This window comes from Convolutriloba macropyga, chromosome 13 (assembly GCF_964194025.1).
Source record: "Convolutriloba macropyga chromosome 13, txConMacr16.3, whole genome shotgun sequence".
Classification (NCBI taxonomy): Eukaryota; Metazoa; Xenacoelomorpha; order Acoela; family Convolutidae; genus Convolutriloba; species Convolutriloba macropyga.
This window is the reverse complement of record NC_134480.1, coordinates 22883842-22898238: the sequence shown is the minus strand read 5'-3', so window position 1 is coordinate 22898238 and position 14397 is coordinate 22883842. Positions and strand designations below refer to the sequence as shown.

At 41.5% G+C, this 14397-nt stretch overlaps 1 protein-coding gene across 1 annotated transcript in view; it reads left to right on the top strand.

Moving 5' to 3' along the window:
* Nucleotides 1-7996, top strand: part of LOC142351667 (uncharacterized) — a 33907-nt gene extending 25911 nt beyond the window's left edge. Inside the window, exon 4 of the mRNA XM_075403807.1 lies at nt 1235-7996. Within this exon, the coding sequence (XP_075259922.1) occupies nt 1235-7895 (6661 nt within the window). The 3' untranslated portion in view covers nt 7896-7996. The remainder of the gene's footprint in view (nt 1-1234) is intronic.
* Nucleotides 7997-14397: the final 6401 nt, after the last annotated feature.

Sequence of the window (14397 nt, the reverse complement as noted above, 5' to 3'; positions counted from 1 at the left end):
TCTGGGGGGCGCAAATAATATGCGCGAGCTGGGGGGGGGGGGAGGGGGCACAAACGGAAACGATCCCTGTAACCATGGTACTCTTTTTAATCATTTCAATTTATTCTTTTTATTACAAGTGTGTTCTTGTAAAATGTGTATTTTAATAGTGAAAGAAGCTATATGAAATAATTCTTAGAGAAATACTGAAATTAATTTTTCTTGATGTAATAAATTTGTGCTAAATTGTCTATACTAATTAATTAGCAGCATCATTAAATTTGTCCGAAAATGTTTAGTTATTGTAATGATCTTTTTATTAATGATAATTAACAGTTTTACGTTTACTTAATAGTGTTTTTAGCCCTGAAAAAGCCTGGAAGCGCGTTCCTGCTCGTTTGGCGCTTTTCTGATTTTAAGTAATCTGTTCAAATTGTCACGTCTTACTTCTTCATTCTTTTAATTAAAATTTCAAAAAAAATATCGTCATTTTTTTTTCTAAAATGCTTTTTGAGATTCGTTTTTAATCAAAATCAAAGATGGGGCATTGTGGCTATTTAACAGCATCGCTGTTAAAGTTCTATATCCAAGAACGTCATAATTTTCGCCATTTCAATGAGAAAAGGTTTAAATCTGTACTTTAAAGACCTGTCGGGTTGACGGGAGAGATAGAGATTCAGTCTTGAGAATGCACGAATTTTAATCAGTGTCCAGTCAAAGCCACTCCTTGTCTTCATGTTTCGCTTAAGCGGCAAAATCTAAGTATTGCCGAGACTTGCGACGTCCTGAATCTTTTTTATCCGATTCTGCCCAATTGGATAAATTTATTTTATTTCGAATTTTAATTTTCAAAAGTGTTGCAGCAACTTATCAAGAAGAGTCACTAACCATATTTCAATTGTTATTATTATTAAGCTGTAAATTTATTAATATTTTATTGCTGAGCACGGACTCCTACTCCAAGTCTTAAAAAAGTTGCGGAAAAGTGGCAGTTCGAGTCTTCCCATTATAGCCCTCTCCAGCTTACTGGTCGTGTAACTTATAGCATAGTCCCCGCCCCCATTACCGTAAACATTCCATAATGGGAGAGGGTATAATTTCTGAGGAGGAGGGCTGTAGTGGGAAAAACGTGACAATTCATGCCAAATAATAAAATTTTTTCACCTAGTGTTGTCCCTTTTTCGAGTGTCTGTCTGAACTAACTGAAAACTGTTCTATTTCGTAACTACACATGCACGCTTCCTGGGCTTCACAGGTGTCGACACCTGCTCTTCGTTACAGGATTCTCCCTGGAAGGAATCACCCTGCGCTTCTCAGGCAGCGAATCAACAGATGATGTCAACGACCTCATCCGCAAGTTCCAACCCAACATCCGCAAAGTACACGTCAAAGTAACCAACGAGTTTCTGGCTGAAGTGGGCGGCAGTAAATCTGGATCACTCCGAAGGCCTCAAAAGGGTAAATTTGGCGGTGACATCGGCAGCCCGTCTGACGCAGGTTTCGACCTTGGAGCCGATGCCAAAATTGGCGGAAAATCTAATAAAAAATTAGAAATTAAGCCGCCGAAAGGTGACCAGGACAATCGCAACAATGACGGCGCTCTCAAACTTGGTTTTAGTTTTGGTGAGAATAAAGACGATGGCAGTGATGACGAAAAGAAGAAGAGAAAGGAAAAAGATCTCGATCTGGACGTTAAGCTTGGGTCTGATTATGATGCAGACATCAAAGGCAAAAAAGTGAAAGGAGGCAAAGGTAAAACACCTGATGGTGAGGGTGGATTCAAATTTGGTTTCGGATTCGGTGGAGGTAAAGACGATGACAGCGATGACGAAGAGAAGAAGAGAAAAGACAAAGAAATTGGCCAGGTCGTTAAGCTTGGGACTGATTTTGATGCAGACATCAAAGGCAAAAAAGTAAAAGGAGGCAAAGGTAAAACACCTGATGGTGAGGGTGGATTCAACTTTGGTTTCGGATTCGGTGGAGGTAAAGACGATGACAGCGATGATGAAGAGAAGAAGAGAAATGACAAAAAAATTGGCGAGGACGTTAAGCTTGGGACTGATTTTGATGCAGACATCAAAGGCAAAAAAGTAAAAGGAGGCAAAGATAAGACACCCGATGGTGAAGGTGGATTCAAATTTGGTTTCGGCTTTGGCGCAGGTAAAAACGATGACAGCGGTGACGAAAAGAAGAAGAGAAAGGAAAAAGATCTCGATCTGGACGTTAAGCTTGGGTCTGATTATGATGCAGACATCAAAGGAAAAAAAGTGAAAGGAGGCAAAGGTAAAACACCTGATGGTGAGGGTGGATTCAAATTTGGTTTCGGATTCGGTGGAGGTAAAGACGATGACAGCGATGACGAAGAGAAGAAGAGAAAAGACAAAGAAATTGGCCAGGTCGTTAAGCTTGGGACTGATTTTGATGCAGACATCAAAGGCAAAAAAGTAAAAGGAGGCAAAGGTAAAACACCTGATGGTAAGGGTGGATTCAACTTTGGTTTCGGATTCGGTGGAGGTAAAGACGATGACAGCGATGATGAAGAGAAGAAGAGAAAAGACAAAAAAATTGGCGAGGACGTTAAGCTTGGGACTGATTTTGATGCAGACATCAAAGGCAAAAAAGTAAAAGGAGGCAAAGATAAGACACCCGATGGTGAAGGTGGATTCAAATTTGGTTTCGGCTTTGGCGCAGGTAAAAACGATGACAGCGCTGACGAAAAGAAGAAGAGAAAAGAAAAAGATCTTGATCTGGACATTAAGCTTGGGGCTGATTATGATGCGGACAACAAAGGCAAAAAAGTGAAAGGAGACAAAGGTAAAACACCTGATGGTGAGGGTGGATTCAAATTTGGTTTCGGATTCGGTGGAAGTAAAGACGATGACAGTGATGACAAAGAGAAGAAGAGAAAAGACAATGAAATTGGCCAGGACGTTAAGCTTGGGACTGATTTTGATGCAGACATCAAAGGCAAAAAAGTAAAAGGACGCAAATATAAGACACCCGATGGTGAAGGCGGATTCAAATTTGGTTTCGGCTTTGGCGCAGGTAAAGACGATGACAGCGGTGATGAAAAGAAGAAGCGAAAAGAAAAAGATGTTGATCTTGACGTTAAGTTTGGGGCTGATTTTGATACAGACATCAAAGGCAAAAAAGTAAAGGGAGGCAAAGATAAGGCACCCGATGGTGAGAGTGGATTTAAATTTGGTTTCGGATTCGGTGCAGACAAAGACGATGACAGTAGTGACGAAAAGAAGAAGAGAAAAGAAAAAGATCTTGATCTGGACGTTAAGCTTGGGACTGATTTTGATGCGGACATCAAAGGCAAAAAAGTAAAAGGAGGCAAAGATAAGACACCCGATGGCGAGGGTGGATTTAAATTTGGTTTCGGCTTCGGTGCAGGTAAAGACGATGACAGTGGTGACGAAAGGAAGAAGAGAAAAGAAAAAGATCTTGATCTGGACGTTAAGCTTGGGACTGATTTTGATGCGGACATCAAAGGCAAAAAAGTAAAAGGAGGCAAAGATAAGACACCCGATGGCGAGGGTGGATTTAAATTTGGTTTCGGCTTCGGTGCAGGTAAAGACGATGACAGTGGTGACGAAAAAAAGAAGAGAAAAGAAAAAGGTCTTGATCTGGACGTTAAGCTTGGGACTGATTTTGATGCTGACATCAAAGGCAAAAAAGTAAAAGGAGGCAAATATAAGACACCCGATGGCGAGGGTGGATTTAAATTTGGTTTCGGCTTCGGTGCAGGTAAAGACGATGACAGTGGTGACGAAAAGAAGAAGAGAAAAGAAAAAGATCTTGATCTGGACGTTAGGCTTGGGACTGATTTTGATGCGGACATCAAAGGCAAAAAAGTAAAAGGTGGCAAAGATAAGACACCCGATGGCGAGGGTGGATTTAAATTTGGTTTCGGCTTCGGTGCAGGTAAAGACGATGACAGTGGTGACGAAAGGAAGAAGGGAAAAGAAAAAGATCTTGATCTGGACGTTAAGCTTGGGACTGATTTTGATGCGGACATCAAAGGCAAAAAAGTTAAAGGTGGCAAAGATAAGGTACCCGATGGTGAAGGTGGATTCAACTTTGGTTTTGGATTCGGCGGGGGTAAAGACGATGACAGTGATGACGAAAAAAAGAAGAGAAAAGAAAAAGATCTGGACGTTAATTTTGGGGCTGATTCTGATGCGGACATCAAAGGCAAAAAAGTGAAAGCAGGCAAAGATAAGACACCCGATGGTGAAGGTGGATTCAAATTTGGTTTCGGCTTTGGCGCAGGTAAAGACGGTGACAGCGGTGACGAAAAGAAGAAGAGAAAAGAAAAAGAACTTGATCTGGATGTTCAGATTGGGTCTGATTTTGATGCGGACATCAAAGGCAAAAAAGTAAAAGGAGGCAAAGATAAGACACGAGATGCTGAGGGAGGCTTCAAATTTGGCTTTGGCTTTGGTGGTGATGACAACAACGATGAAAAGAAGAAAAGGGGAGAAGACAAAGATATTGTTTTGGACGTTAAAGTTGGAGCTGATTATGATGCAGACGTCAAAAGCAAAGAGGTGACTGGAGGACATAACTATAAGAAGAATACTGACTCCATTAACGTTCGGTCGCCTACCTCACCATCTAAGGAGAAGAAAAATAGACTCAATCGTTTATCTTCGTCTTCACTGGACAAAATGAAGTTAAGACAAAGTTTGGGATCGGCTAGTGAAGTTTCACAGTCTGGTGATAGCGAAGTTGAGCGCAAAAAGGTTCGAAGTAAGCCAAAGCGGTTTGGAAGTTTCCGGAAGGCATTTGGATCTGGAAGTCCCGATGACAAAGCTGCTGTAGTCGACTCAAAATTGCGTTCTCCAAAATTTACTGGCGAAAGAGACGCCGAAATCAAAACGCCCTCACCAAAGGCGAAAAGCTACCCATTGAAAGAAAAAGTAACCAGTGGAGGCTTCCGATTTGGATTTAGTTTCAAAGGTGACAAAATGTTTGGCAGTAAAACTAGCAAACACAAAGATGGGAAGAAGGTGGCTTTTGGAATCAACATCGGAGGTGATGCCAGCACAGACACTCTTGAAAGGTCCAAAAAATCAGCTGGTGTGAAACGATCCAACACTTTACCTCTGCCGAAAACATCGGGCGCTGCGATTCGGGAAAAGTATCGGAATCAAGGCTCTGGAAGCTCTACGCTCGGACGAAGTTCCAGCACCCGAGTTCCTGGAGCAAAAGTGTCTATCGAGAGACGGGGCGTGAGTCAAGATGATGCTGAAATAAGCATTGTTCCAAGTACCAAAATCGATATTGAACCAAAATTCCCGAACAACAATAAAAAGAAAACGGATTTTATGGGTTCTGTTAGACCCCAAGGAGGACTTCACTACGACGTTGTTAGTTTCGAAACTGATCGCGAAACGGAGGTCAAAACAAGTGTGATCACGGTGAAGAAAGAGAGAACCGAATTCGATGGTTTCAATTACGAGATTGGGTTCGGGGGTTCCGAAAGCGACAACGAACGACGAAAAGAAAAGAACAGTGCCAAATTTGGACTGAAAACTGACCTTGACTTTGAAGTGCCCAAACAGCCGAACATGAGTGAGGACGCACCTGTTACCGTTGATTTTGGACCCTCAGATGACGGCAAAAAGAAAGCGAAGAAATCTAAATCTTCCAAGGGATTTTTCAAGGACTCTGACGTCCAAATAAAAGATGAAGATATCCCAGAAAAGCCACATGTTGACTTCGGAACTGACTGTGATTTAAAATCGAAAGGTAGAAATGGATTCAACTTATCGTTTGGAACTGAAATTGAACAAGAACTAGAAGTTAAAGTGAAAACGGAGAAAACGATTGAGGCTGGCTTCGATTTCGGAATCGGTCATGATCACGAAGACAAAAAACCAAAGCTGAAGAAAGATCTCGATTTTGGACAGAAACTGCCGACAGCAGGAGTTTCTGAACCGATAGGATTTACGACAGAAGCCGATATGGACCCCTCCATTTTTGAAAAAGACTCCAAACCCGAGAATGAATCTAAAGCAAAACCTATTAAAGGATTTCAAGGTTTCGGGTTTGATCTTGACGTAAAGGGTAAAAAGGAAAAGCCAGTTGATCCCGGTTTTCACTTTGGAATCAGCATTGGAGATGAAAAGGAGCCTAAGCGTCCAAAAGACGTTGATTTCGGCACTGGAGTTGAAATCAATGGAGAACTGAAAAAACCCAAATTTCCGATTGGGTTTGACGGTGAGGTTCCAGCTGAAATTGAGAACGAGAAAAAAGATATCAGCAAGCCGACTTTTGGTTTTGAAGGAAATGCTGGACTAGGCCACGATTATCCAAAAACTAGGAAAGATAAATCAGAAGCTTCAGGTTTTGATTTTGGCATTGGTTTGAATGTTGATGATGACAAACCAATTATCAAATCGTCCGCGGATGTTGACTTCAATGTTGACGCCCCGGAAGTAGCACCCGAGGCCAATTTTGGTTCTACCGATCAGATCAAAAAGCCGAACATTAAACAACCAATCGGCTTTGATGTTAAAGCTGATGTCGTAACCCAAAACCAAGATGATTCCCATATCGTTTGCAAACCTTTAGATTTCACCGTATCCAAGCCCGACCTTCAAGGTGAAAAGGCTGTCCTAGGGTTTCCAGACATTGAAGCTACTGCTGAGCTTGAAAGGCCAAAATTCAAAAAGATGAAACCAGAGGAACCAGGATTTGATTTTGGGATTGACGCGAATGCTTACGAACATCCTTTTAGTAAAGCAAAAGCGGGTGGACAAGTAGAGTTTGAATTGGATCCAAAACTGCCCGAGCAAAATCTGACTTTTGACAAGCATTCAAAACCGGACGTCGATGTTCAGGTTGGATTTGGAGTCAATTCGGGTCCCAAAGCTTCCGCAATGAAACCCGAAAAGTCAAAACCCCCGATTTCATTCTTCGGAAAGAAACCAAAAGATGGAGGGATATTTAAAATAGGCTTCGATTTCAGCGGCGGAAGCTCAAAATCCTCGAAAGCTATCAAGCGAAAGAGTCGAGAAATTGACATGGAGGTGGATATTGAAAGTGGAAAAGCTGTCAATGGGGATGAAACTGGGGTAGGGACGAAAGCAAATCTTAAGCCTAGTTTCTGGAATAAGAAACAAAACCACGACGAAGGAATTTTCAAAATTGACTTCAACTTCGAGGGCGATAACGTACCCGCGAAAACCAGAAAGAGTCAAGAACACAAAGATGTGACTGGGGATGAAATTGAGATAAAACTGAAAGGGAAAGAAAAGTCTAGTTTCTGGGACCGGAAAGCAAACAACAGTGAAAACGTTTTCAAAATAGACTTCGACTTTGAGGGTGAAAACTTACCCGCGGAGCGAGAGAAGAAAGAAAAAGTGGACTTTAGTCAAAAACGGCTCAAAATTGAGAAGCTGGGTAATCTTGAAGCTAAGGTGGAATTTGAAGGTGAAGAAAAGCCAAAGTCGCCAGACAGTCCCAAGCGTGGATTCTTTGGATCTTTGCTGGAAAAGGTCAAAGATACAGTCGTAGATCAAGCAGAGTACTGGACCGGGCACGACTTCGTGGGAAGCGATAGTGACGAGAATGACAGATCAGATGAAGCGGAGGAGAGGCGAAAAATGAAGAAATCTGCCCAATCACGAGGCGAGATTGGTTTCCAGTCTCAACCAATCAAAACTGCGGTTTCTGACCGTGATAGAATCTCATTCGAAACCGACGTTGATGGCACAACGGATTCCAAAACGTCCGATGAAAAGAACGAGCCGAGTTTTGGGAAGCGGTTCGGGGCGAAGTTTGGAGCAACTGTAGATGCTCCAAATTTGTCAGCGGAACCCGAAGTGTCTGTTAGCTCTGGTAATGCAGGGATCTCAATTTCGGCGTCCAAACCCTCGAATGCGGACGACCTACCCACTTAAAGCCTGCAAATTTACTAACAGACCTACTAATTTTCTACTAAAATAAGAATCATTTATAAAAAGAAACCACTGCTTATTTGTTGGTTCTTTTTCTTAATTTTCCAAAGTGTTTTAATAGAAAAATCAATTACGATTGCTATTCTTGAGTTTGAAAACCTAATTTTACTTGCGAATGATGCATTAGCCAAAAATGCCATATTTCTACCTTATTATTCTGCCTAGAAATTATTGCCAGCCTAGAAAGAGAACCAATTTTAAGCAGAGATAAATGGAAACTTAAAGACAGGACTTTTATAATCGGAAATTTAAAAACTGCTACTTTCTGGAGTCTTATTTGTTTCAAAGGACCTTATGTGACTTATGCACTTTTCCAAATATGGCGCGACAAATATTGAAATACAGATCTAACATAGGAACAATTTTCGACAAATTACGTTTTCTGACATATGACGTCATGATGTTAACGAAAATCAATTAGTTTTGGCGAATGCGAAGATTGAGTTGGCTATCATTAGGATAACAGACCTTTTTTAGGGGTTTTTCATCCAAAATTGGTTTGCGTAGTAAACACTCAAAAACTCAAAAATTGAGAAGTCTTTTATCGAAAAATGCGCTTTCAAATTTTCTTGTCAAATTTCGATCCCCTGATGATTTTGAAAATTAGTAGAAGGCAACTCCTCATTTGATCAGATAAATTTGCTCCTGAAGCTCATTTCGAGTGCTAGATCTTTCCAGACGATGTATCGTTTGTACGTTTTTCCAAAATCTTGCAACATAACATTTCAGCCTGTAAGACAACCCGTCATTTTGCAAATATTGGAACATGCTCGAGCACGTTCCGCATATAACGAGAACGGTGCTTTTTAAACGGCGTTTTTGAGAAAGAAAGAAAGAATTTATTTATCCAGTATATCATCAACAACAAACAATATAATATATTAAGTGTTAACGACGAGACCCGGAAAGGACGGAAAGCGGGGTCCTGCGACCCTCTAGGTAACCACCCTAGCTACACGTGTTGTTTATTGATGGCAGAATTAAGTAATAACAGCTTATGGGAAACAAAAAAAATGTATATATGTTTTGTAATATTGGTTTCTGGTCGAGAAATTTTCATCTTTAAATTATTTACGAGGCAAATTCAGCTTGCCAGGTCACTCTAAATAAAGGCGTTGATCATGGTGGAGAACACTGGAATTCAAAAATTAAAATTTTTTTGAAGTTTTATGGAAAATTTTCTTTATTGTGACAAGAATGTGCATCCATATAGCAATGATTGAAGTAAATATTAATAAATGGTTGAAGTTTTTCGAAAAATTTTGGCCCAAAACATGCAATTGAAAAGAAAACTTGCACAAAACAAAAGAAACATTTAACGCTTTTGATTTCATTTGGTTCAAACGGTGTTGGTATTGCTGAATGAAACGATAAAAATTTAGTCGACTGAACTGAATTTAATTTTTTCTGCTACATAGACACTTAAATATCCAATTTAATTGTTTCATTTTACATGATACAACACAGGAACAACTATAATGCGGGCAACTTCCGTGTATAAGTACAAGTGATATATCAATAACGACCAATGGGAGCAGAGCTAGGCGGGAACTAACCTGCAATGTTCTTGCAAGATAGCCACTTTTTGCAATACAGCTTTACCAGATCATTCAAAAAGCCATTGTTGCGGCTGCTCAAGAATCTCAGCGGAACCGATATATCACAGCCTGGTTCTCGAGTTTTACGCCGGCCTGGTTCTTCACTGGGTTCGATTGACTAACGCTCTCGCAGAAATAATTAGTCGCTCTAACGTATTTAAAGGACTGTAACTTTAATTTTGTTGATTGAAATTAAGAAAATCCTAAGTGATAATCTATGTTCAATCTCGTGCTGAAGTTTGTGAGGCTTCAACCAGTGTTAGTTTTGTTGCAAACTCCTCGTCAAGCAAGCTCAACTAACTGAGAACTCGCAAGATCTTAAGATCTAGCAAAACTTAGCAAAAAGACTAAAGTTGTTAAGAATCAAATTTTAGTCTATCTGAGAGCCAACTGTTCTTGGTAACAGTTTCTAATGGTTCTAAGTACAATACGGTTTTACTAATCAAACAATTGGGTTAAAGTAAATAATCAAGTATTTTTCAATTATAACATCATCGCTACTTGTTTCTGATTGGTTAATCAGGAAAATGATTTAGGTCCTTGTTTACATAGTAAATGTCAAATTACTGCAATGTTTACTTTTGTTGACATAAGCACGGATGGTTATTACGTGGCTCTAAATGCCTCGAATGTACGATATTTCACCTTTAATGATCATCTAAAATATCATAAAATAAACAACTTGAGAAATTTGACAATAAATAACAAAATATCGAAAAATGCCAATTTTGCACCATATAAGTGCTAATAGCAACACTTTTGGGTATGATGCAATAATGTTCGTTGGGTCCATGAGTAGTTTAGAGGCAACCCTAACCGTCTACCATAACCTCGGGTTGCTCGGGTTTCGCCTTCCCAAAATCGGGGGGGTTGGACAAATTTTCGGTCCCAACTTGTAAAAATTTTTCAGTTTTTACCATTTTTGAGTTTTGACAAACTCTAAGTTTTTTCGGTTTCAAAAGTTATTTCTTGCTGTCTTATGGCTTTTGTAGCTCATTTGAAGTGGCGCCAACATCGCCGGCCCTGTTTTCGATCTCGGAAACACCATCGTAGAATACTGGCGCCAACTTCATGACTGGCCGGTTTAGCTCTCCATGTGCCATTTTGACTCTCGCTGATCTCACAACTCCATCGTGAAGATCTCAATGATTCGTCCCAATTTGTGTTCACAGCGTTTCACAGAGTCATCTACTAGCCACACTAACTCGCCTTCTTTCAGGTTTCGCACATGTTCTTTTGACCACTTCGATCTCTGGTTCCATTGTGGAAGATATTCGCGAGTCCATCTTTTCCAGACCATGTCGGCATATGCTTGAGCCGCTTTGAATGATTTTCTCAGGTCGTGGTAGCGTTCACTGGATGGCAAGAATGGTGCACTCGCGCTCTCTCGTCCTAGCAAGAAATGATTAGGTGTGAGTGCTGTCAAATCTTCAGGGTCGTCACTTACTGCTGTCAGGGGTCTTGCGTTGAGAGTCTGCTCTACAAGACACATTGTTGTGCTGAGTACCTTGTCAGTGAGGCTTCGGTTGTCCAAGATTGCAATCATGACCTTCTTGCAACTCTGAACCAGTCGTTCCCAGATTCCACCAAAGTGAGGAGCTCCGGGAGGATTGAATTTCCAAACAATCTTTTTCTGTGCTAAGTCACTCTCAATCTTTGCTTTGTCCCACTAGTTCATGAATGATTTCAGCTCATTGGCTGCTCCAACAAAATTTGTTCCGTTGTCACTGATGATGGTACTTGGGTAGCCACGTCTTGCAATGAATCTTGTCATTGCAGCTAGACATGACTCGGTGTCCAATGACTGTGCGACTTCGATGTGTACTGCTCTGGTTGTCAGGCAAGTGAAAAGGCAGCACCATCTCTTCAAGGTACGTCGTAGGAACTTGACTTCGAAGGGTCCCAAGTAGTCGACTCCGGTATGGGTGAATGGGAACACATGTTCATCAAGTCGTTCTCGGGGTAGATCCGCCATCGGTGGGTGAATTGGGTTGGCGTTCCTGTGTCTGCATTTGATGCATCTCGACTTGATTTTTCTTAATGCATTTCTCAGCCCCATGATCCAGTATTCTTGTTGGAGAATGTTTTTATCACGTACTCTGTGCCCTCATGTAGGTTGTCTCGATGTGCTTTCTCCAACAGAAGTTGTACAACTGGATGTTTTGCTGTTAACAATATTGGGTGCTTTGCATTGTAGTCAAGGTTTGAATGCTTAAGTCGGCCTTTCACTCTAATTTTTCTATCTTCCACTATTAAGGGTGACAATAATTTTGCAATGTTTAAAGTTTCGGAGATTTCTTTGCTGTTGGCTATAGACTTCGAAACATTCGGGAAGCTTTCGTTTTGAACAAATCGAAACAGTATTTGCTCTGCTTGATGAATTTCGTCTGCTTTCTGCGTACCCTTCTGCTTCGTCTTGAACCTCATGCAGTAGGCAATGAAGTGTCTAATTTGGTTGTAGGAACTGTATCGTCTCCAGTCTAATATTTGGTCTAGTTTTGTTTCTGTTGCTACAGTACTCGTAACTTGATCAGGTTCGAGTTCGTTCACTTGGCACCACGGCTTTGGCCACTTTTCTTCATCTGCCTGGAGCCATGCCGGCCCGTTTAGCCATACGGACTCCTTGAGGCCTTCGATGGACATTCCTCGGGTTCCGATGTCGGCAGGGTTTTCGACACCTTTGACGTGTCTACATTGATCCATCGATGAGTTTTCCGGTATTTCCTCTGCTCTGTTAGCAACGAACACTTGTTGTTTCTTGTGCGCTGCCTGTAGCACTGTTGATGAGTCGGTCCAATGATAGATTTTGTCAATTCTGACATTATGTTCATTGAGTATCTGCTCTCTGAGCCGAACTCCGTAGACTGCGGCTTGAAGTTCTAACTTCGGTATTGTCATATGTCTGATGGGTGCCACACGTCATTTTCCTATTACATATGTCAGTTTTAGCGTTGCTTCATCTTGCAGATATGCAACAATGCACATGGCTTCCTCTGATGCATCTGTAAAGATGTGAAGTCTCAGGTTTGTGCATCCGTTTTCAAAATAGAGTTGATTTATTGACATCGTTCTTATTTCTCTCAACTCAGAGCACCAATCACTGAACAGTTTTGAGTGTTCTGCTGACAACTCTTTGTCCCATGCTTGTCCCATTGATGCCCAAATGCTTTTGAGTAGGAACCGCATTTTTATCGTGAAAGGTGAACATATCCCAAGTGGGTCGAACACTGCTGAGACAAAGGATAGGACAATTCTCGGAGTTATTTTTGCTGGAACTTCTTGCTCAGTTCCACGACAGACTATAAGACTGTCTGTGTCGACATTCCAGTTGAGTCCTAGGATTGACGATGATTGTGGTTCTGCTTCGAAAGTGTTCACAACTTTCGTTGACCTGTCTGTCTATGGGATCTGTGACTTGACTTCATTGTCACTTGTTATCCATTTCGTCAATTTAAATCCACCTTTGTTAAGGATCTCTCTGACTTTCTGGTAGATTTCAATCGCTTCTTGAGGGGTTCTGACTGACTTGAGGAAGTCGTCCGTGTAGAAGTTTCGCTGAACCGCTTTGACAAGTTTTTCGTCTTCTTTCGCGTTATCTTTCGCCACTTGGTGCGAAGCGTAATTTGCACAAGTCGGCGAGCTCTTCGCCCCAAAAACGTGCCTTGTGTACTCATAGACTTCTATTCTCTGCTCTGGATCTTCTCGCCAGAGATATCGTAAGCATCGGCTGTCATCGCTCGGGACAGCAACTTGAAGAAACATTGCTTCTATGTCGGCTGATAAAGCTATTTGGTGTTCTCGGAAGCGAAAAATAATTCCGATCAGACTCTGCAGCAGGTCTGGCCTAGGTAGAAGTTTGTAATTTAGGGCTACACCTTGATACTTTGCTGCTGCGTTGCACACTCTTCTGACTTCTCGGGTTTGTGCGGGTTTATGACGGGATAATGGGGTGAATACCATTGCAGTTTGTCTCTGGTTTCATTCAGTTCAGCTTGATCTACTTTCCGAACGTATCCAGCGTTGACATCTGTGTCAATGGTTTCTTGGTACCGCTTCTTTAGTGTTTCGTCTTTCTCCAGGCGTCGTTCTAGAGACTTGAGTTGCCCCATAGCAGAGTAGAAGTTATTTGGTAACTTCAATTCATCTTCTCGCCACAGAAGTCCAACTTCATATCTTTCACCATTAAATCGCGTTGTTTGCTCCAACGTCTGGATTGCTCGTTGCTCTTCCGTTGAATGTCCGGTTACATCGCAGTTTGAAGCGTAGGACTCAATATCCCACTACTTACTCAACTGGTTTGCTAATTTATCATCTGCAATTGATGTTGCTGTGGTTGCAAGAGTTGCTGCCTGCTTCGCTGGTAGCGGACCACTCGAGGCCCAGTCGATCTTTGATTTCACTGCCCATGGTGCAGCTTTGTCTTCTGACTTCTTGAATTCAAAAGGGTGATGGATGTCGTAACAATCTTGTCCAAGAATCACTTGAACATCGTTTAGATTGTAGCTCTGATCTCAAAATTCCTCAAATGTGGGTAACGATCTTTCAACTCTTGCAGCTCCACAATCTGGTCACCCAACTTCAGTTTCTCGTGCACATAGAATTGCACTGTTGTCATTGGTCGAGATTTCTCATGCGATGAAACAGCTATCGGCACTATTTCAGTCTTTACATCCTGTGATCCATGGATCCCTGCTACTGATAGAGATGCTTTTCGGCCTTGGAGTTGGAGTTTTGACACCACTGACTTGTCTACAAATGAGATTAGCGATCCCGAATCACACATTGCTAGTACATTTAGGCTTAAGTCTTTGTTTGTCAGCTTGATTCGTACCACTGGAAGTCCTCCT